This window comes from Drosophila yakuba, chromosome 3L (assembly GCF_016746365.2).
Source record: "Drosophila yakuba strain Tai18E2 chromosome 3L, Prin_Dyak_Tai18E2_2.1, whole genome shotgun sequence".
In the NCBI taxonomy this organism is placed as follows: domain Eukaryota; kingdom Metazoa; phylum Arthropoda; class Insecta; order Diptera; family Drosophilidae; genus Drosophila; species Drosophila yakuba.
This window is the reverse complement of record NC_052529.2, coordinates 18,272,912-18,293,923: the sequence shown is the minus strand read 5'-3', so window position 1 is coordinate 18,293,923 and position 21,012 is coordinate 18,272,912. Positions and strand designations below refer to the sequence as shown.

Below are 21,012 nucleotides of genomic sequence, written 5' to 3'. Positions count from 1 at the left end.
AAATCAATTTATGAAGCGAACACGCCCCGAAAACTTTGCAGCCACGACGTTTAACTGCAAAACGCCCAATTTTCAAGGCGTGTCCGAGCAACAGACATTTGAAAGGATTTGTGGCGAGGCAGCCGAAGGACAATGCCGCGCCGCAACATATGCGAAAGGGATAATAACTCACTGGCCGAAAGGCGATGGGAACAATGGTCGCATAACTCAGGCGCGCCAGATGAACTAAGGACATACATATAAGTACTACGGGTATATATGTACGGATACAACGGTCGGTCAGCTCGACCGCATTATGGGCTTGGGATCGCTTCTAATTCAAAGGACACGCGCTCAGCGGGATGTATGCGATGTCCTTTTCGCCAGCGTTTGATGTGCGGCGGCGACTAGAAATTGACGTTTAATGAGCACAGTCCTCGCTCCCACGCGGCTCCGATGGGAGATTTATTTGAACACTGAAACAAAATTTAATTCAGCTTTGATTTTGTAAACCAATCAGAGTCTATAAGCTATGCAATAAAAAATAAATTGAACTTAATAGAAAATGCTTAATATATTTTATGAACAAATCAGGGTCTATGAGCTATGCTATAAAATATATAAAATAACTTTGTACCTGATAGGAAATGTTTAATATATTATAAGAGCAAATTTTAAGGAATGCTTTCTTCTGTTTTCTTTTTGGATATAAGGAAACCGTATCTCGATCTATTCAGACTACTTTCTACTTGCATATTTTTCTGGGTGCATCCTCTTACATAAATCCCAACTACGGAGGACCTCGTTTGTGCAACACCTTTTGTTATCGCCGAAAACACTTGTCCTGTGGACCAGGACTCCTTGCTGCTCAGTCGACTGGCAAATATCACATTGTTACCTGGACTATCCCATGTTTGCTGTCTGGTGTCTGTCCGTCTGGCCGATGGGGATTTTCGATTAGCTCTCTCCTACACATATCAAAATCGGACGTTAATTGTTTTCAGGTTCGTGGCATGTCAACAGCTCCCAACACGTCGCCGGCTTCATCGAGGTTTTCTGCTCGATTTATCTGTCTAGCCGGCTACATTTTATGGATTTGTTTTGTTTGCCAGCACTGAGATTGCAACAATTACTTATGAATCATGAATCAAGTTGGCGAGACTTAGAGTTAACGACTGATTTTAAGGAGCGCTATATTGCGATTTTTGATGAGCACATTTTCTCGAGACTAGTCTGCAATCTGCAATCTAAAACAAACCATTGACTTAACGAGATAGCCATAAACAACATTCCATTATTTCCGTATGATTGGTTTTAAGAATTGTTAACTAAAAGTGGTATAGTTTAGTGGAAAAAATACGTATCTAATAGTGTCATGCATTTATTCATCTAACCAATCCAAATTACTTTTTTAGTAATGTAAGTATAATTTTAAAACAATTTGTACTTTATGCTTTAAATTTTTCCTATGTACCCGACTGTTGTTAGTTTTTTTTTTGATTAGAAAACAATTTGTACTTGCCATTAAAATCACAGCGTTTTACTATGGGATGGAGTGCTCGCCAATCGCTTGACTTTTGCGCATTTGTTTGCCCTTCCAATGAATTAAAATCCCCGGCACTCACGCAAACATATCGGCGAAAAGCAAACAAGTGCTGAGGCGAGACAAGGGTCCTTCAAATTGACCACACTGCGGCCAAGTACTGGTCGCATTCTGGCCCAGGAGCACCAGCTGTTGCGTAGACCCACCCACTCAGAGTTCGACCAACCACCCAGCACCCAACACCCACCACCACCCACCACCACCTACCACAAATTCCAGCCGCGGAACAACCAACTGAATTCTAATAACTTTAAACAAAAACAAACTTCCTGGCCACATGCCTCATGCCCATGCACTCGCTTATTACAGAAATTACAATGAGCGAGTTTAGAGAATTCGTTTCGAAATTTCACGCCACCGTCTGTGACGAAATTTTTCTGTTTAATAGCAAAGGACAAGTGCAGCCAGGAGCAGGATGAGTCACCCCCTTTGTGTTGTGTCTGGGGCAACCCTCGGTGGCAAGTGGAAAAAGGTTGCAACACGAAACCTAAACCCAAACCGAAAACCCAAAAAAAGCATCGCAACCCCGTAGACACAGTTGCCACTTTTAATCAGCATGAAAGTTCCCATTCCCATTCCCAACCGGCTGTTCAGCTATTTAAGGACCCCGGAGATTCCGATTCCCCCGAATTAAAACTCAGCCGAAAATGAAAATTTCTATACTGCGTTAGTTTGCCTTTTTGTTGAAGGCGAAATAAATGAATGCATGAATTCCAAAGCAATTTTGATGTTGACATTGAGTAATGTTGCTTCCGTTCAGCCTGGCTGCTTTACTCTGGATCTCTATGGATTTTTAGATCTGTGGATTTTTGGAGTCGGGTTGCTTCGGTGGGTGGTTGTTTGGTTTGGCATTTTCATATCATTTTCGAATATTACATGCGGATTAGCATTTCCTCATCGGGATTGCAACAAAACGTGTGCCCATCTATTGGGGGGTTTTTTGTGGGGTGCTTTGCAGTTATGGAACGGGGGGCCGCTCCATAAAAGGGGGTGGTTCCCTGCACTGGGTGGGTTTGGGTGGTTTGGCCTTTGTCTGGGGGAGTGTGCTGTCGATTACCCTCGGAAGGTGTTTTTTAGTGCTCTTAAAGGCCTTTGTTCGGAAGAAATTAAAGTTGTAAGGAAGGCGTTGAAGAAGCTAAATTGATGCAGAAAAGATAAGAATAACCATGAAAGAGAGTTATTTTATAAATACGACTAGTAGATCAAAAGAAAACACCATTATATATATATTATATTTAGATGTTCTTAACAGGAATATATTTGAATAATACTTTTCCTAATAAAGCTCACTGCATCCAAATACTACTAAGCTATTCAAAATAAAGCTGAAGAACACCGCATTGCAGCCGTAGTTCGCCAAACTCAAATAGCTTTCCTCATTTTCGTACTTAAGGAAACTTGCCATAATCTTGGCATATATACCTCCAACAACTTTTGGCTTTTACAACCCGACTTTCGGACAAGTTTAAGGAATTTCCCAAATCAACAGCCTTTCAGAAACAGAACTGGCGTAAAGGGGGGTTTTCGGAGGCGGACGGAAAACCCGGCGACGAACTAACTTTTCAATTTTCTTTTCACGCTCGCATTTTACAAGCTGCTACATGATTAGGGTCAATGGTTGCAGGCTCCCTACTTCCTCGATCCGGTGGAAAACTGTAACAAGCTGCCAAATTTCACACTCAGTTTCTGATTCTGAAATAACTCAAACGAACACCTAACGAAGTAAAAGTTTGGGGAGGGGCGGCGACGGCGACAGCGATGGAAAAGAGGGGCTGTATCTCTGAATCTTGTCATCACTGCGATTGTAATCATAATCATATTCACTGAAAATTTTATTATTAACTGAGAGTTTATTAAAAACCCATTGGTTTGCCTGGTCTGCTCAGATTTGTTTGCCGGGATTACTGTTTGCTTTTGGTCTTGTTTGCTATCGAGATCATGGACACATGTCGGGGATGGCTGATTACCGACGCTAGATAAATATTAAGCAACTATGTGGAGTGTTTCCTCTTCGAGGACTCGGAGAAGGATTCCGGGAAGGATGACGACATCATCGGGCGCTTCCTTGCTGTAATTGACTCTCTGCCAGAGGGCACAAAATGCTACCCCAAAAATGGTAATGAAATTTTGGGTTCGAGTGCTATCAGCATATATACGAGTATATGGGGGAATCCCCCAGCCAACGAAACTCCACTCGAGTTGTTATTGTTGTTCCTTTGGCACGTGGCACGTGCAACGTGGCCAGGAAATGCCCTGAAATTGATTTTTATTTTTATTTTAGTTGGGAGTCTTTGCTTTTTTGCTCCTGTTGCCCCGAGGTCTTGGCGTAATTATTTCTGTCCGCCGTTCCAGCATGTGATTAGATTTTAGAGTAGAAGTTTACTCAGCTTTTGTTGTCGCTCGATGATAATTAGAAATGATTACCTCATAAATATTTCCTCCTGTCGAGGGTGAGATTTATGCGAAGGTAAACAAGGAGACAGCAGATGCCCTAAGGGCTAGAAAATATATTCCACTTGAAAGTAATGCTCACCGAGCATTTGGGGGAGGTAATCTAAAAGTTTGAACCATTTCTAGTTAAAGCAATTCAAATTTAAGTATGTAAGTAATGTTTTATTCTCTACCATTTCCGTTACTTTTTATATAGATAGTAAATACGCTTTTTAAAGGTGCATTACATCGGCAATATTTTCACAATTCGCGTCCATTGCATTCATCTCCTTCACTATAATCAGTCAATTTTTAAAATTATACTTGTTAGAACAAATTACTTGCTTATATTCTTACACAAACACTTTGTAGCTGCCAATTCACAACGGGTGATATTGCTCCACTTGGGGCCAATTTCCCGACTGCAGTTTCGATTCAGCTCATTTGTCATTTTATTGAACTTCCCCATTATGGTTTCAGTTTCCTGACACTTTAGCAACAAGTCATTGCATTTGAATAAATCTCCAAAATAGTTGCACTCACTTCCTATAAAAACACTGACAACTTTCGAGGCATTATAAGCACTAAATAATATTAAAACCATATAGTAAAGGAGCTTACCGAGCAGCACCAATATGATTGACATCTTCGATACAACTCAATATGAAATCATATTTTAACTGGTTTTATAGAGTTGGACCTTGAATTGGCTTTGTTTGTTTTTATTTACTTTTGATGAAACAATGTGTTTATTACAAGACTGATATTGCTTAAGCTTTTGTTGATATCTTCTTTTTTTAAACAGAACACTTCCTACAACGACTTGATTACAATTCCAAGACATCTGCAATGTTGTTGCAGGACATATCATCACAGCGCCGAAAAATCACTAAAATATCAATCAGTGAATGGTTAAAAAGACTAAAATTATAAAAGTTACTCACGAAGACAAGTGGCCTTTTCCATTTCACATCGAGATACACTATTCCACCTTCCTCTGCGCTCCCGACGACAATGGCGATTAAAGGAGTCTATCGTCTCATCAAATCGTCCTATTCTGGGAGTAAATCGCTGACAATCGTTATAGATATTCTCGCAGTACTCTCGACTCCATTGAGCTTCAATATGGGTCAAGTGCAGGACACAAAGAACTAAAAAGGGGTTGTGAGAAAAAAAAACAATCGGTGACAAGATAAAACTCTTACCCAATAGCAAGAATATTTTCCACATTTCTTAGCTTCCCAAACTGAAGTGACAGCATTTGAGCGGTTGTATTTATACGGGCAATCAGATCAAGATTCCTCGCCATAATAAAAGGAACACCTTTCACTGGCTCTATTTTAATCAGGTGGTTCTTTTGTTGTACACGAATTTTGATGTCTGTACTCCACATTGTGATATGGCTATCCTTGCTCCAATTTGAATTTCATTATTATGCAAGTGTTTTTTCTCTGTTCGCCTGCGTATAAAACGACTTTCCTCCCTTTCCAGCTATCAGTTGTGATAAAAATGCGGCATCTGTGTGTTTTTTTCTTAACAATTTTTCTTTGCTGCCTCTCAATAAAGGCTCAGAGCTTAAATTGCACCAGGATTCGCGAGCATTGTCGTCCTTGTACCCGTCGCTTAGTGGATCCTGTTAACAACCTGGATTTCATTAATAGTGATTGTAGGGAAAAACTTAGAGGGCGTTGGATTTGGCGGGATGTAAGGCGTTGTGATATGCAAATTGTTGCGTGCGAAAGTAAGATCTTTATAAAGTATAATATACAGAACTCTGAGAAAATTTATATATTGCAGATCACGAAACCCGACTGGATTGCGAGAACGTGGCTAGAATAACTGGCATGAGACGGATTCGTTGATTTTACTTTCCTCTTGAGAGTAATTAAAGTTTAATTTTTAAACGTAAATAAAGAAACGAAGGGATTTGTCCAAGTGCTTATGTCAAATCTATAACCCAAAAAATAAACCGCATTTCTGAATCTTGGAAACTCTATTAAAATATGGCAAGCTATCACTAATTCCATTTCTTATTATTTTACCCGTTACTCCTAGAGTGAAAGGGTATACTAGATTTGTTGAAAAGTATGTGGCATAAAGCATATATATTCTTGATCAGGATCAATAGCCGAGACGATCTGGTCAAGTCCGTCCGTCTGTCCGTATTAACGTCGAGATCTTAGGAACTATAAAAGCTAGAAAGCTGAGATCAGGCATGCAGATTCCAGAGACATAGACGCAGCCCAAATTGGTTAACTAATGTGCCAAAAAACTTTTAGGCACGCCCACTCTTACGCCCACAAACAGGCCAAAACTGTCACTCCCACACTTTTGAAATATGTTTCGATATAGAAATGGGAAAATGTGAAGTAATGTAAAGTTTTGCAGAAACAACAACAAAGTTAAGTGTAATTTCTATTGGCAGCTACAACTTAAAATATTACTTTGAAATTAACAATAAGAATAAAAAGTAAAATCTTGGTATATAATATTGCTTGTTTCAGTTTATTCACGTAACCTTTGCACAGTGCTCTTAAAACGTTTACCAAAGACGCATGCGGTGGGCAACGTTCTTGCAAGTCGGTGTTTCGCAATCGCGTACAGTAGCTGAGTAATTAGAAAAATATTAGCTTGGTCCCATAGCTTTCGGAGAAGCTCACTCACATAAACAGGCTATACGGAGAAGATCACATCTGCTTACATCTGACCAGCCAGAATCAGAACGGCGACAATAGTCGTTAAAGAACTTGGAAGTATCGTCCTGTTTTCCCAACCTAGCTTCGTTTTCAATACATTTATCGAAGGTGCGAATGCAGAGTTTATGACGTCTGCTAGCTTCTTCAGGATTGGCTTGTATGTAAGCCATAAGCAAGCACACAAAAGCTGTAAGAAATGAATTTACTAATACTTAAAAATACCTCTTGGTAAAGCTTACCTAGTGACAGTAAAATTTTTAACATGGCGTAACGCTTGAAATATTGTTATGATCTACACTGACTACACTGGAAAGATCCCGGGGTATTTATACCCTAAATTATGAATTTAAAGCTGTCTTTTGCAATTGTCCAAAAAGCGCTATAGAATTTATTGAAAACCTTTTTGAATTTAGCGCAGGTATTAAGACCATATCTGTTTCTTTATTCAAATTTAATGAATATCAGGGTAAAACGCTATAGTCGAATTCCTCGACTATCAGATACCCGTTACTCGGTTAGTGGGAGTCCGAAGGAGAAATCTTAAAATGTTTTTGGTATATCCATAGAAGTTGGCAAAACAAATAAAAAATGAAAACAAGACACAAATTTGTTTGCTGATTTGGAGGCGTTAGTGGGCGTGGCAAGGCATACCGATAGAAATTGAGTAGATAAACACTAAAATTTTAAAACCTTCCTTCTACCTGGTACATACTTTTCAACTAGTCTAGTATACCTTTTTAACCTACGAGTATTGGCTATAATAACTTCATTATGTTCGATAAATTGGGGACATTTAAAACCTTGCTTCCTTGTTAGCTATCGTATATAAAGCCCCATTCTGAGCACGATTTTATGACAGTGCAAATCACCACAAAGTCATCTGAAGATGAAGTTGCCTCTTTGTTTCCTGCTGATCCTGGGCTGTGTGGTAGTCCATGGGCAATCGCCTGACTGCAAGGAGATAAAGGATATTTGCTCGAAGTGCATCCGAACACTTAATGATCCCTACAACAAGGTGGAATTTATAAATAAAGGATGCAGAAACAGGGTTCGAGGCAGCTATGTATGGACGGATCAGAATCTTTGCGAACTACAGGCGATAGCTTGTTCAGGTAGGCCAATATATTTTTATTAACTTTATACAGTTTCTTAAATTTTTAATTGGTAATTTTCAGCTCCGAATAGGGCAATGCATTGTGTTGTTATCGCCGAGTTAGCCAAAATGCGCAAACTGACTCCAAGACCTCCAGGATAACAAATGTATTAAAAAAGCTGGCCAATTATAACCAAATATGCATTTGATTGACACACACTTTCGGAACTGGATTATATTTATTTATTTCTCATGTTCTTAGGGCAAATATACTGATTTTCAATAAAATGAATTTATTGGAAATTCTGTGTTTTTAAATATTTCTACTACCATTGACAAAATTTTTGAGGAGATAACATAAAAATCACAAGTTTAAAAGAAATAGCAAGGTAATAAAAATAACAGAATGTTTACTAAAAATGTGATTTAAGCTTGTTTGCGTTATGGAATATATTTCACGTTTAAGAATCTTTTAAGTCATTATCTTTCAAGTTAAAGTTAACACTGAAATCGATACAAGCAAATTATATGTAAGCATATTATTGTGAATCTCCAATATTGACCAGATATTTATAGCACATAATAAGCACTTCAGTAACAGCTGTGGAGTTGCCTTATATGTAGTTAATTATAACCAGCGGTATAATTTTTCTTTTCCGGTTACAATAAATACAGATTTTTGAAAGTCTGGTAAGTGTGAGATTCGTTTCCTTGTTGCTCATATTATTTAAAGCACGTCTGCAAAATGACTATTCAGATGCAATGATTTCAGACACGATTAAGTCAAGTTCTTTTTGGATCCATTTCCTCCTGTGCTATTTTTTCGTTAAAGGACTATCACCTGACTGTCAGGAAATTGAAAAGCACTGTTCACAATGCCTTCTAAAACTAAACGATAGCTACAACAAGTTGGAGGTCGTTAACAATGGATGCAAGCAGAAGTTTCAAGACGTTTACATTTGGGAGGATCAGGATCTCTGCGATATGCTGGTAATCGCTTGTGAACGTATGTATATATAAACATATGTAAGTGTACTTTAGCATAATGACATTATTCCCTTTTGCAGTAAATGGTATTAGGAAAAAGGATTGTTTGACAATGGCCGAATTTACCCAAATGCGCAGAGCGAAGAGTGAACTATAATTATCAAAATATTATGATATTCTAAGATGTAAATGCTAAATGCTTAATCGCCATAAGAGTTCTTTCTGCAACTATTAAACTAATATTAGTGGAAATATTTGAAAAAGTTAAGCAAGCCCCAAAAATATAATAAATAAATGACTTCATTTTCTCTCATTGATTAATTCTGCTGAATCATTTATTGAATCTCACAAGAGTAGAATATTAAAGTTTCTTAGGACCGCAGGCTATCGGCAACATTTTTGCAGGATACATTGTCGCAACGTACCATAGTTACTGAGGAATGAAAATCTTAATGAAAAAATCCGATAAAATAAATAGAAGTTTCCTTACATATACATGAGGCTTTGACCAGTTCACAACGGGTTAGTTTCCTCCAGTTTCGATCGTGTCGTCCGCAATATGAATTAAATAGATCCACCGTGTCATCCCTGATTCCCACGGTTGGCTGCTCACGAAGGCAGTCGGCGAATAAACGATCGCAAAATTGGCGACCAGAAGGATCCTGAGCAAGGACCTGGGCTATTAGTATGCAGCAGAAAGCTAAAAGAGTAAAATGTGAGTATAGTTAGTATAGTGAAAGTATGTATACTTCGTTTAGAAACTAGCTTACCCAACAAAAGCGCAAGTTTCGACATTGCAGAAGTTCTTGAGGTGGACTTGATCACTACTCTGACTATTTCGAAGTATAGCCCCTTTATTTATACCCTAAACATTGATCAAGCAAGAATAGGTTTCCAATTGTCTACTAACAGGTGTAAAAGGGCTTTATCCCTTTTCTTAAACTTACAAATACCATTGTCAAACTAGCTGTACATCTGTAGCGCAAAATTAGTTGCCTTATTATCTCCTACAGAAAATGTATGTAATCTAAAAAACAGATGTGGTCCAATCTGGAACCGAACACTTCCTTGTTTCCAACTTATATAAAGCTGAGCTTTCTCAATGTAAGCCAGAAGGAAAACTCCAGCTGATTTACTGTCACGTAAGCCTCAAAATGCAATCGACATGTATTATCTGCGTCATCTTGATCCTCGGCTGCGTGCTTATTAATGGACAAACTCCTGACTGTCGCAAGTTAAGGGACACTTGCAATCCTTGCATCCGAAGACTCAATAATCCCATCAACAATGTGGAGTTCATGAACGATGGATGCCGCGAGAAAGTCCGTGGTAAATACATCTGGAGGAATCAGACTCGCTGCGATCTTCAAGTCATCGCTTGTGGAGGTAAGTTAATATAACCCTTGAAATAAGAGTAGCTGCTTCTAAAAACTACTTCCATACAAGCTTCTGAAAACAATTACTGCAAAGCAATTAAAAATCTTTACAAAAATGTAATTTAAGTTATCAATGTGGTCTCTTAGACTTAAAGTTAACAAATGCAGTAATAGATTTTATAATACAAATGTTAATATATCCAATGGACAATAACTAATATAAGATATGCAAGGAAAGCTAATTACATTTTATTTTTGTGCATTTCATAACTGTCTGTTTCGGACATAAATTTATAAAAGTGCCTAACAATATTATTGATTTTTCCGACGTTTCCAGCTCACAAGAGGAAACTAGATTGCCTGGTAATAGCAGAGCTTGCTGGGATGCCAAGACGAACTTAGAGGAATGGCCACCAGTATTGTGGTTACCCAAAGGAGCACAGCTAAAATATTAAAAGTGATTTTGTCCAAATAAATGCATATGTGAAGAGATTTGAGTTGGTTGCTCTAGCTTGTCTGTGCGGCCAATAAAGCGATATGTTCTTGTCGTAGTCGCGGTCTTGGCCTTCAATTTCTCTGGACCCTCAGCTCTCAGCCCTTCCAGGAATCAACAGTCGCCCGACCCCGAGAGCATCTTCCACGTACGGGGCATTATCGTAAAGACGGGTCCAGACCAGCATCGCGATGAGCTGAGCCCGGCACGCACATCGGGCACATCGTCATGCTTGTCTTGCACTTGATGCATCCTCGTCATCTCGTCTGGCAGTTCTTCAAAACTCCTCCCTCCCCTCCTCTCCTTCGCTTTCCAAAACATAATTTTTCAACGAAATGTTTTTGATTTTCTTGATGCCATAAAAAATGGGAATTTATTACTTGGCTGTCTGAGATTGCAGGCAATGCTTTTGGTTTAAGCGCTAGACGGGAGTTCATCTGAAGATCTGAACTTGACGAAAATTTTCCACGCTACTCGTGCAAACCGATGGCGCTTATAAATAAGTTGCCTATTTGCATGTCCCAAAATGTGCAGCGACCCGAGTTCATGTCTATAATTACATTCTTTCTACAGCTATTTACACAATTGCCAAGTCAACTGGGCCAGTCTGAATGGTATATAAGTTCTTTATGGAGGTATGGATGCACACAGTTTCCGAGAACTTCCTAAAGGGGTTTCACCATGAAACTAACTGTGGTCTGCTTAGTGGGTAAGTTACATTAGAAAATGGATAAATATCTTAGCTACATCCTAGCTGATCCTTTTAGTAAGCTTCTTCCTGCTGCAATATGCCGAACACAGTGAAGCCTGCTTGGAGGTAATTGAGAAAGCCTTGGGTCTCGAGCCGTGCAATGAAGGCGGTCACAAGGGTCATAGGGAGCCTCGCAGGGGTGGTGCACGACTAGGACCAGGACCTGTGAGAAACACTAGGAGGCACAGGAGACGTGAGAATCCAAGACCAGAACAGCACCCTACCAGACGCTGGAAGCCTCATCGAAGAACACGGAAGCCTAGAAACTCTCGTCCACCTTGTGAAGAAAACACTACTCGAAGGAACAATCCACCTTGTACTTGTACAGAAAGCACCACTCAAAAACCCAATCCACCTAGTACTCAGAAGACTCGTCCACCTTGCGGTTGTACAGAAAGCACCACTCAAAAACCTAATCCACCTAGTACTGAGAAGACTCGTCCACCTTGCGGTTGTACAGAAAGCACCACTCGAAAACCTATTCCACCTAGTACTGAGAAGACGCGTCCACCTTGCGGTTGTACAGAAAGCACCACTCGAAAACCCAATCCACCTAGTACTGAGAAGACGCGTCCACCTTGCGGTTGTACAGAAAGCACCACTCGAAAACCCAATCCACCTAGTACTCGTCCACCTCCTCCTCCAGTGACCACACCTTCGACCACCACCCGAAAACCATGTGGATGTGGTGAGACTCACCCACCAGGATGGAATCCAGGCGGTCCTATAATCCCTATCGTCTCAACGACCACCACCCGAAAGCCATGTGGATGTGGTGAAACTCGCCCACCAGGATGGAATCCTGGCGGTCCTATAATCCCAATAGTCTCAACCACCAAGAAACCATGTGGATGTGGTTCGCAAGAACCTTCGGGCTGGAATCCCGGCGGTCCGATTAGGACACCACCTCCAACTCCTCGAAAGCCCTGCGGATGTGCATCGTGGAATCCCCCAGGTTGGAATCTCGACGGTCCTTGGATACCCACAAATCCCGGACCTTTCGGTCTCGGACCTATCATTCCGAACAACGGAGAAAACGGATTTGATCCAGACTGCCCGCAAGGCTGGAGTGCCGACGGTCCTACAATACCCGTTCCCGAAATTCCCGGAAATTTTGGACCCGGACCTGTCATTACCTCCAGTGGAGATGCATGTGGATGTGGCTGCTCAGCTTGAATGCATCCAAAAATCAATGTTGATTACACACGAAAACTGACAACACGATTTATTAATCATGTATACTTTTTACCTAATTGTTGACCATTGAATTATATTGTTTTTCACTAAATCAGACCGTTCTATTGCTAGAAATTAATTATTGTGCGTTGTGTGTTGGGTGCCAAGGTCAGTGTGTCTTAGGAAGAATTTACTCATATGTTGATTTAATGGAACTTAGCAAAGCATATACTCTCAATATGCTTTTAATATAAACTGTGTGAATGCATTTGTGTCCGTGTGAAGTGCTTTTTAAATACTTGTAGCGGTTTAAGCTTTTACCCTTACCAGCCAACGGACAACCTGCCCCGACCCCAAAACTCCCACCCGACACCCACTTCAGTTCACGTCATGAACATGATTATGTACTTTATGAATGTGCAGGGAAGCGATTGGGATTGGAGTGCTTGAACGAACTGGGAGTTCTCTTAAAAACAGGGATTAGGTTTATTAAACTTACATAAATTATGTAATTAAATATGGCATAATTAATTTAATAATAATTATAATTAATCGATCTAGTAGTTTCAAAAGATCAAATCGTATTTTTTCGGGTATTAAGTTTACCAAAGTATTTTAATTGTTACTTTTACTTCTCCAACATAAAGTCCATAATTACACTAAACTTTAAATTATATGAAATTTTCCAATTAAACAGATTTTAAATTAAAGCTGAATATAGCATTTATTGTCGCGGTTTTGATAGCAAATAGACCCAATACCAAATACAAAGTTAGGGCATGGATGGTGATGATTTTCCACTCAGCCTGTGCCAACTGCTTATATAATATTTGAAAATTGAAAATCTTTTTGGCGCTGCACTTGAAAAATGCTTAGACCAGGCCATGATGATGAACTTTATAAAACTCTTGACCACATTTGCCGCACCCGTCGCCCCGCCACTCCCCTCCCATTCTAAAACGTCTTTCCTTTCCTTTGCGTTCCTCTCGGTTCCCTTCCACTTTGGACATGTCTGACCAGCTGACGTCCGAAAAAGTGGTTAGAGAAGGGGTCCGAATGGATCGACGCTGGGGATTTGGGAATGGGGATGGAGATGGAGATGGGAATGGGGATGGGGATGGGGTATATGGAATGCATTGCACTTGACTTTAGCGCCACTTGTAAGTGTAAATTTTATTTGAGCCAGCGAAGTAGGTACACATGTAGACACTCACATTCAACAGCCATGCCCTTTGTCAAGAGAGCTCCACATCCAAAGTGCCTGGCCAGCGATATTGGCGTTCGCACTTGGTCGTACTTGGTCTTCATTTTGGACTTGGTCTTGGATTTGGTTTCGGTTTCGTAGTCGCTTTTTTTGGACCAGAGTTTGGCGTCGTGTCGTTGACAGCTAAGTGCTGATAATCGCTTTGGAATTGAATCTGAGCAAGTACGTTTACAGGCAGACCAAGTTAAAATTCAAAAATGCAACAGTGGAGAGATGCAAGAGTCTTGGTCAATGGCCATCGGACAAAAGGCGTCACTTGTTTTTACTGGTACTTCAGTCTGTCTCATTTTTTGGGTGGGCGTTTGGTTTTTTGTGTTTGGGTTGCGGCTTATTCAAGAGTCCGGAAAAGGGGGGCAACTAGGAGAGGGAACTACTACGGTTTGTCTGGCTGGTTACTGTGGCTTTAATTTGGTGAACTCGATTTACGGCTTCATGAAACGAATAGACCCTTAAATGAATTTTTAAAGTCATAAAATCAGTACTTGAAGTCGTAAAAGGACGTGAAAAGGTTCTGCTCGAGATAAATAAAAGAGATAATGGGAAGAGCCCATATATTCCCATCCTAAAGTTCTAGCACATGAGCTGAGAGGTAGTGACGTGTAATGAATTCATGTTGGTACTTCAATGCTCTCTGCTGTTTTTATTACAAATCAATAAGCAAACATTTTATTCACTAACACGATCCATCCCAGCGAGTTCAGCAATATCAATACAATTCATGCGTCGATCAGATCCTGAAGGCAAAATAAGGATAAATTTATAAATTTATGTATATAGTTCTGCCTTGAACTATTTAAAACTTACCCAAGCAGTTCAGCCTGGTGAGCTCACAACGCCCCACATTCCTCCAACGCCAGGTGTTTCGAGTCCTAACTCTGCACTCATTATTGAGGATGGGCAGGGTACGATCGACTACATTATTCAATTGTGCCACGCAGCGTTCACACCTCCGGGTCAATTCATCGCAGTTCCGATTTTGTCCAGCCACCAACGCCAGGAATAGGACTATAAGCAAGTTAAAGTTAAAGTTAATTATTGTGGAACATTGCTGCATAGTTTCTAGTCCCAGCTTACCAGAAAACACAGTCAAAACAGCTTTAAGATGCATAATTTTAGTTTTAAAACTTATGGCTGCTGACGGGAACTTATCAGTTATTTAACTACCGAAGACTTTGCCAGAACCTACCTTTATATAAACACCATAACCCAAGCGTAAGCAAGTACCAAAGCAATAACATCTGCCCACAACAAAAGGTGAGAGTTAAAAATATGAAACAAAAGCTTTACAAAATTGTCACAAGGCCTATTCAAACCCTTAATAAAAACTGGGCCATCTTTTGAGCGCATTGAAGGGCATTAAGACAATTACTTCCTGGTTTAAATAAAGGGCTTAATGCATAAAGCCACGTGGTTTTTTTCCGAAGGCAGCCAAGCACTTTATAAAAGCCCAAGACCGAAGCACACTTATCACTGAAGTCAAACAAGGTGTCATTAGCAATACCAACATGTCGAAATTTACTCTCTTTCTTGGTAAGGATGTGGGCTGCTATACCATAAATATTTATTAATCCTTTTAACAACCATTTTAGCTATTACTTGCCTTTGCGCGGCTGTTCAGGCTCAAACCGACATATGCCGTAGAGAAAAAGAAACTTGCCGACGAAATGAACGGAGGTTGGGAGCTCAAAATGATGTTTCGACCATATTTAATAATCAGTGCCGCCGCCAGCCAGGAGTTAGAAACTGGCGCAATGTTTCTCGTTGCGAATTGTCGCTGGCCACTTGTCGATGTAAGTTCTACTTAGACAGTAAAAACCATCTTTTATATAAATGTATGATATATCATATTACTTCCGTTTTAACAGTGACAATCGACCGTTGTGCTGCTATAAGCTGCGAAAATGTGAGAAACAGCATTGATGGTGGAGTCATCGGAAGCCCTCCCACCCCAAGGACGACCCCGCGAATTCCTGACACCCGACGACCTCGAACAACTCGTAGGACTCCAACAACTCGTAGGACTCCAACTACTCGTAGGACTCCAACTACTCGTAGGACTCCAACTACTCGTCGTGTCACCACACGGCGTACTACTCGTCGAACGCCAGCTACTAGATCTTCTCGTAGAACTACACGTGGTCGGACCACAACTACCAGATCTTCTCGCAGAACTACGACTCCTGGACCAACTGAAGAATGAAAGCGAGAACCTAATCTCTCAAAATAATATCCTGCAAAATGTATCCTACTGAAAAAATATAAAATCTTTAATGCTCTCAAAAACATTACTCTCAATATACATATAATATAACAGGTTTAACTTTATATATAAAAGTAGAAGACTACTTTAATCGAGCTCGATTTAGGCTATGTACAATTTTGACTAACATCGGTTTATTTAATATTTCATTGCTCTAACTTAGAAGTTAATATCTTAGGGCGAAGAAACTATTGAGCTATTATCGGCTGTATTAAATTCATCAGGGGTTTCTTGTGTGCCTATTGTGCTCAATTCCTTGTCTTCTGTTTTTATTTCGGCAGTTTCCAGTATCAATGTAGCATTTTTATTTAAATTTTGATGTTTCTTAAGTCCAATAATGTTCATTATATTCCTCGAACTTTCCCTGCAGTCTTCGTTCATCAAGGAGTAAAAGAGTATTCCGGCTAAAAATACTCCAAATATTATGCCGAGAAAAAGACAACCGATAGATTTTCGGGCAGGAAGTCCTTTGAATCAAATATTTATTAATATTTTTTATAAGAAACACTCACCTTCTTTTGTGAGGGCTCTGCTTGCCAGTTTCCTATTCAATTTTGACGAGCTTATTGGGACCATTTTTGGACAAGGTATCTTTGTCGAATAAATTGAAAACATGTTGAGCTCATTCTTTTCTTTTTAAAATTTCACGACTCTGAAACAATTGAGTAAACATACATTTAAGATGAATTAAAAATTGAGCAGACAACAGTGCGCACGAGGTAATTTAATCCGTTTGAGCGTCGCTTTTATCATTTATATAAATTAAATGACAAAAAATTCCCTTTAAAAATGAATTTAACTTCAAATATCTATTATATATAGATTATTTTTTCCATACATTTTTATATTTTCCCAAAACAATCTAAGCATTTTAGTAGAGAGCATCGAAGTATTTATTTTTAATTGCAGAATTACATTTTTTTTGTTTTTTACATGTCATCCGAATCTGGTCCCGGAATTTTATTGGGCAAGGACTCGCCGGACATTCTCGCAGGACACGGTATCACATCGTTCAAGGGTCACTGCGCAAAGGGAGTATATAGGAAATATATAAAAATATACATTTTAATATACTTACATATGCAATTGGCTTTTGCGAGTTCGCATCGGGAGATTTCGCGCCAATTTCTATGGGTTCGCCGACAGTTCTCATTGAAAATATTCGAAATATCGTTGTTTCTTCCATTTCTCAAAACCCTTGACTCGCATCTGGCAACAATTCGCCGACAAATTTCTCTATCGTTTTGTGCCTGAACAATAACGATAAGGCAAATAAAAGCTATATAAAAGAATAATATAAATATTAGTTGTTGGAAATTCTAGAGATTCCATTTGCAGATCCTTACCAATAAACAGAGAAATCTTCGACATCGTGACTTTCGTACTTAAAATCGTTTATGTTCTGTGTTAAGTGAGCCTAAACTTTTGCTTTTATAAGGTGCAGCTCGCTTTAAAGGAAAATACACGGCACTTAATTTTGTATACCTTTTTATATGACATTCAGGAAGCAAAATAAATGGCTTTTTCAACTTAACAAAAAGTTGTTCTACTTTGAATGCATTTCCTAAAACTTTTCCACCCTTTACTAAAGGCTTTTATTTCTGATTTAAATACCTACCGTGTTTTTAAAACATCTGGCATTTCTGATTTATATTGTTTATGGTAAATATATAAAGTCAAGTTGAATCGAAAACTTCTGTAGTGTGCCAACTGTTTCCCATCGTGAGAGTTTAAGCTAAAATGATGCGCCTGAATACAGTGTTTACCCTCTTTTTCGGTAAGTTTAAGTTAGAAATATTTATTAAGTTATGTTCATAACTTTAGGATTTGACTCCTAGTTATTTGTTTGACTCTGGTTGCTGGCCAAGAACGGGACTGTGACGAATTGGCAAGGCGATGTGAGTCCTGTGTGAGGCGTCTAGATAATGCAATCGATCGCGATTTACCCCTCTTCAATAGGGAGTGCAGACAAAGGACCGAATTGTCTTGGCGCTGGAGGAACGTAGGACGCTGTGAGCTCAGCAAGCTCAACTGCTTGGGTAAGTTTTGCAAAATACCTGTTGGAATTTGTATTTTTGATAAATATTCTTATGCTCTAGGCTGGGAGTCACCCATGAACTGTGAAGATATTGCTAGGAGGGCTGGTATGGAACGCAGACGTATTTAATAAGCACCAACCCACAAATGAATTAATGAAATGATTAAAAAAAAACTAAAGAGAGCATTGAAGTAAAGAACTAAGTTATTTTATTTGCCATACAATTTATATTTCTTCGTGCCGCTTATGCAACGCATATCGCACTATTCGATCTTCAACTTCATGTTCAACGTGATGATCATGGTGATCATGATGGTGATCATTGTGATCATTTTGATCATGATGATCATGGTGATCATGGTGATCATTTTGATCATGATGATCATGGTGATCATGGTGATCATTGTGATCATGATGATCATGGTGATCATGATGATCATACTGTTCATGATTGTCATGGTGATTGTAATCTTTGTCTGAGTTCCCTGGATGGTTAGACAAACGTAGAACATGGAAAATTCGCTGCACTTTCGTTTTATCATTCATACTACTTTCAAAACCTTCCATTCCAGTGGTTAAATGATCAGTTGATAATTCCCATTGGGGATCTGGGTGGATGGTACTGTCGTGGTGTTCATTGTGATAAACATACGACGTGGTCATCTCATTATCACTATCAGCCACATCCACATCAGGCCGTGTAAGGTGATCATCTAGGTGTGCTTCTGAATTGCCGTAGTCCGCATATTCTGGTTGTCCAAAGTCTATGCATTACAAATGTTTAAGACTCAAAATAAATTGGCTAAAATGGAATGGCCTTACCCACTAGCAGTAGAACGCAAAATAAATTAAAATGAATATAACATCCCATGTTCTCCTTGTATCTCTGATACGGATAATACTGATGGATGATGGCATTAAAAAATTCATTGCAACTTCCATAGCGAGCTTTTTTTATTTAAACAGCATGTTTCATATGTATGGTGTTTACCTGGATCAATTTAACATACCAATAATTATATCCATGGGATCAAAGCTCTCGGTTGTCTCAGGGCCAGTTGTCAATCTAAAGAAATTAAAATAAAATGTTTTTGAATTTATTCGGTTGTTCAATAAAACCTATGGAAGTCTGAATTTTTAAAAAAATGTTTAAATATCTTTGTACCGAGATATAAAGCCTCTTATATCTTTGTTGCTTCATTTCTGGTATTTACTCAGTATTACCCGTACCCATATCTAAAAAGCTATGCAAAAAAAGTAAAAACTAACTATTAAAGTATTTGAACAAATTGTTATTATATATAAATAGGTTCCATTAACGGACATTAAGTGGTTCTAGCCAGTAGACAGTAGATGCTCTTTGAAGAATTTCAGAAAGCTTCTGGCCATTCTCCGCAAGGGAGCTTCACCTCGGTCCCAGGGAGAATTCACCATGACCGATCAGCTTTAGCTAAAACTCTCACTGGTAAACAAAACTCGGTGGAAACCCGCGAGAGGAAACGGCCGAAACGGGCCTGTCTGGCTCAAAAAATAAAAATAATTAAACAAAATCTGGCAGGCAGGCGTTAATACGGGTACAATATTGTTTAAACAAGAGACGAGATTCTGTCGCTGGATCTATCTGCTTAAATACATAATGTGATAACGAAGATTGCGCGTTTGGGCATGAAACAATCTTTCCAAACTGCGGTTCAGTCGCCAGCTGTGGTCGCTGTTTTTCGCACACAAAACACTGAATCCGAAAGCCAAAGACCGAAAACCAAAAACAGAAACTGAAACCAAAGGAATAAAATAAATAATATATGCGCAGAATAAACGTTCAACGGGCGTTCTATAGTTCAGTTTGTTGGCGAGTTACCAAAGAAACGGTCGCGTTTGGCGGCTTCAGTTTATACGTTCTCGTGCCAAATTTAAGTTAATAATAAACTGGTGAGCGCTTGATTGATTGATTGATGGACTTATTGAGTGAGTGAGCTGCAATCATGGCTAATTACACAGTGGTGCGTGTGACCAAAGTTCAACCATATCTGCATACGGTGGGCAGTAGTTTTGCAGCTCTGGCCAATGTCGATAGCTACTATGCGCCGACCTTGGAGGCCGGGTTACTGGATTTCCATGCAAATGGCACTGCAAGCCATGCCAATTTAACGGCGGAGAGCGTCCTGGTCCTCATCGGCGAGGAGAACTACAGCTATCGATCCACCTCGACCATTGTCCTGATGGTCTCCGCCTGGATCCTGCTCATCCTGGGCTTTGTCTTCTGCTGCTGCGCCGAGTGCTGCGGTGTCAGCGTGTGGCGCGGCCGAAAGTCACGGTCCAGCATCGATATCGATGGCCTTAATCAGGTGGAACAAGGTGGAAATGGGAGTGGGAGTGGTAGTGCCCCCACCCACGATGCAGCTGCAGGTGAGTGCTCCAAGCTCGCTCTATCATCGAAAGCTTTTGTTTTGGGGGGCTCGTTTGCATACTTTTAGGCTGCCGTCGAATATTGATTGGCCTGGGGAGACTGGCCAAGTTCTCCCTTGCCTGTGGATAACTAAAGTCATATTTCACGAGTATCCCATAAATGGGTACAATAAACGAGCAGCCGCAGGGATATCCAGAATCCAGCAAGTGTGCGATATACCCTGCGATTCAGTTTAGCACAAAGCTGAATGAATAAATATAAAATTCGAAGGATACACAATAAACTTTCTTACCAATTTGGGATACTTGGCCAACATTACGATTAAGCCTTAGACAACAAATCAAAATAAATGTGTAGGTACTTTTCTAAGAGACTGATTTAACATTGCTTTTTTTAATTAATGAAAAATGTTCTGCTTCCTGCACGGATCCTTCACAAGCTTATATCCTGATGCCACTT

General features: G+C 39.7%; 16 protein-coding genes across 17 annotated transcripts in view; 8 read left to right on the top strand and 8 right to left on the bottom strand.

The window, feature by feature from the left end:
* Positions 1-4,168: 4,168 nt before the first annotated feature.
* On the bottom strand, positions 4,169-4,698 carry LOC26534637. Its single transcript, XM_015189591.2, has 3 exons — positions 4,634-4,698; positions 4,370-4,576; positions 4,169-4,307 (listed from the first exon to the last, which is right to left on the bottom strand). Exons 1-3 carry the CDS (start codon positions 4,656-4,658, stop codon positions 4,246-4,248), a joined length of 294 nt encoding a protein of 97 aa, XP_015045077.2. The 5' UTR covers positions 4,659-4,698; the 3' UTR covers positions 4,169-4,245.
* Positions 4,699-4,820: 122 nt separating this feature from the next.
* On the bottom strand, positions 4,821-5,294 carry LOC6539604. The gene is made up of 3 exons (XM_002086456.3): positions 5,218-5,294; positions 4,957-5,163; positions 4,821-4,901 (listed from the first exon to the last, which is right to left on the bottom strand). Exons 1-3 carry the CDS (start codon positions 5,240-5,242, stop codon positions 4,840-4,842), a joined length of 294 nt encoding a protein of 97 aa, XP_002086492.2. The 5' UTR covers positions 5,243-5,294; the 3' UTR covers positions 4,821-4,839.
* A 152-nt stretch (positions 5,295-5,446) lies between these two features.
* On the top strand, positions 5,447-5,965 carry LOC6539603. Its single transcript, XM_002086455.4, has 2 exons — positions 5,447-5,753; positions 5,810-5,965. Exons 1-2 carry the CDS (start codon positions 5,447-5,449, stop codon positions 5,872-5,874), a joined length of 372 nt encoding a protein of 123 aa, XP_002086491.2. The 3' UTR covers positions 5,875-5,965.
* Positions 5,966-6,490: 525 nt separating this feature from the next.
* On the bottom strand, positions 6,491-7,341 carry LOC6539602. Its single transcript, XM_002086454.4, has 3 exons — positions 6,948-7,341; positions 6,677-6,895; positions 6,491-6,619 (listed from the first exon to the last, which is right to left on the bottom strand). The coding sequence occupies exons 1-3, from the start codon at positions 6,970-6,972 to the stop codon at positions 6,555-6,557; spliced, it is 309 nt and encodes a 102-aa protein (XP_002086490.1). The 5' UTR covers positions 6,973-7,341; the 3' UTR covers positions 6,491-6,554.
* A 252-nt stretch (positions 7,342-7,593) lies between these two features.
* On the top strand, positions 7,594-8,082 carry LOC6539601. The gene is made up of 2 exons (XM_002086453.4): positions 7,594-7,820; positions 7,884-8,082. Exons 1-2 carry the CDS (start codon positions 7,595-7,597, stop codon positions 7,961-7,963), a joined length of 306 nt encoding a protein of 101 aa, XP_002086489.2. The 5' UTR covers position 7,594; the 3' UTR covers positions 7,964-8,082.
* A 463-nt stretch (positions 8,083-8,545) lies between these two features.
* Positions 8,546-9,109, top strand: LOC26535992. Its single transcript, XM_015195191.3, has 2 exons — positions 8,546-8,807; positions 8,869-9,109. The coding sequence occupies exons 1-2, from the start codon at positions 8,564-8,566 to the stop codon at positions 8,943-8,945; spliced, it is 321 nt and encodes a 106-aa protein (XP_015050677.1). The 5' UTR covers positions 8,546-8,563; the 3' UTR covers positions 8,946-9,109.
* Positions 9,110-9,130: 21 nt separating this feature from the next.
* Positions 9,131-9,639, bottom strand: LOC6534526. Its single transcript, XM_002095167.3, has 3 exons — positions 9,559-9,639; positions 9,279-9,488; positions 9,131-9,221 (listed from the first exon to the last, which is right to left on the bottom strand). Exons 1-3 carry the CDS (start codon positions 9,581-9,583, stop codon positions 9,160-9,162), a joined length of 297 nt encoding a protein of 98 aa, XP_002095203.1. The 5' UTR covers positions 9,584-9,639; the 3' UTR covers positions 9,131-9,159.
* A 249-nt stretch (positions 9,640-9,888) lies between these two features.
* LOC6539599 lies at positions 9,889-10,656 on the top strand. Its single transcript, XM_002086451.3, has 2 exons — positions 9,889-10,174; positions 10,502-10,656. Exons 1-2 carry the CDS (start codon positions 9,943-9,945, stop codon positions 10,564-10,566), a joined length of 297 nt encoding a protein of 98 aa, XP_002086487.1. The 5' UTR covers positions 9,889-9,942; the 3' UTR covers positions 10,567-10,656.
* Positions 10,657-11,259: 603 nt separating this feature from the next.
* Positions 11,260-12,696, top strand: LOC6539598 (basic proline-rich protein). Its single transcript, XM_002086450.3, has 2 exons — positions 11,260-11,366; positions 11,425-12,696. The coding sequence occupies exons 1-2, from the start codon at positions 11,339-11,341 to the stop codon at positions 12,582-12,584; spliced, it is 1,188 nt and encodes a 395-aa protein (XP_002086486.2). The 5' UTR covers positions 11,260-11,338; the 3' UTR covers positions 12,585-12,696.
* A 1,759-nt stretch (positions 12,697-14,455) lies between these two features.
* Positions 14,456-15,027, bottom strand: LOC6539597. The gene is made up of 3 exons (XM_002086449.3): positions 14,923-15,027; positions 14,653-14,853; positions 14,456-14,582 (listed from the first exon to the last, which is right to left on the bottom strand). The coding sequence occupies exons 1-3, from the start codon at positions 14,954-14,956 to the stop codon at positions 14,515-14,517; spliced, it is 303 nt and encodes a 100-aa protein (XP_002086485.2). The 5' UTR covers positions 14,957-15,027; the 3' UTR covers positions 14,456-14,514.
* Positions 15,028-15,300: 273 nt separating this feature from the next.
* On the top strand, positions 15,301-16,131 carry LOC6539592 (salivary glue protein Sgs-3). The gene is made up of 3 exons (XM_002086448.3): positions 15,301-15,378; positions 15,438-15,638; positions 15,714-16,131. Exons 1-3 carry the CDS (start codon positions 15,354-15,356, stop codon positions 16,046-16,048), a joined length of 561 nt encoding a protein of 186 aa, XP_002086484.3. The 5' UTR covers positions 15,301-15,353; the 3' UTR covers positions 16,049-16,131.
* Positions 16,132-16,169: 38 nt separating this feature from the next.
* On the bottom strand, positions 16,170-16,721 carry LOC26535956. Of its 2 annotated transcripts, none has more exons than XM_039374069.1 (2): positions 16,621-16,721; positions 16,170-16,512 (listed from the first exon to the last, which is right to left on the bottom strand). In XM_039374069.1, exons 1-2 carry the CDS (start codon positions 16,682-16,684, stop codon positions 16,283-16,285), a joined length of 294 nt encoding a protein of 97 aa, XP_039230003.1. In that variant the 5' UTR covers positions 16,685-16,721; the 3' UTR covers positions 16,170-16,282. The 2 variants fall into 2 exon arrangements, with proteins under 2 accessions (XP_039230003.1, XP_015045075.2); XM_015189589.3 differs by having other exon boundaries at positions 16,170-16,575; positions 16,621-16,716.
* A 256-nt stretch (positions 16,722-16,977) lies between these two features.
* On the bottom strand, positions 16,978-17,494 carry LOC6539591. Its single transcript, XM_039374166.1, has 3 exons — positions 17,455-17,494; positions 17,187-17,387; positions 16,978-17,130 (listed from the first exon to the last, which is right to left on the bottom strand). Exons 1-3 carry the CDS (start codon positions 17,477-17,479, stop codon positions 17,069-17,071), a joined length of 288 nt encoding a protein of 95 aa, XP_039230100.1. The 5' UTR covers positions 17,480-17,494; the 3' UTR covers positions 16,978-17,068.
* A 284-nt stretch (positions 17,495-17,778) lies between these two features.
* Positions 17,779-18,342, top strand: LOC6539595. The gene is made up of 3 exons (XM_002086446.3): positions 17,779-17,885; positions 17,947-18,147; positions 18,208-18,342. Exons 1-3 carry the CDS (start codon positions 17,849-17,851, stop codon positions 18,273-18,275), a joined length of 306 nt encoding a protein of 101 aa, XP_002086482.3. The 5' UTR covers positions 17,779-17,848; the 3' UTR covers positions 18,276-18,342.
* Positions 18,343-18,371: 29 nt separating this feature from the next.
* On the bottom strand, positions 18,372-19,070 carry LOC26535350 (histidine-rich glycoprotein). Its single transcript, XM_043207029.1, has 2 exons — positions 18,969-19,070; positions 18,372-18,910 (listed from the first exon to the last, which is right to left on the bottom strand). The coding sequence occupies exons 1-2, from the start codon at positions 19,015-19,017 to the stop codon at positions 18,372-18,374; spliced, it is 588 nt and encodes a 195-aa protein (XP_043062964.1). The 5' UTR covers positions 19,018-19,070.
* A 931-nt stretch (positions 19,071-20,001) lies between these two features.
* Positions 20,002-21,012, top strand: part of LOC6534516 — a 35,853-nt gene continuing 34,842 nt past the window's right edge. Inside the window, exon 1 of the mRNA XM_043207079.1 lies at positions 20,002-20,552. Coding sequence (XP_043063014.1) covers positions 20,129-20,552 — 424 coding nt within the window. The 5' untranslated portion in view covers positions 20,002-20,128. The remainder of the gene's footprint in view (positions 20,553-21,012) is intronic.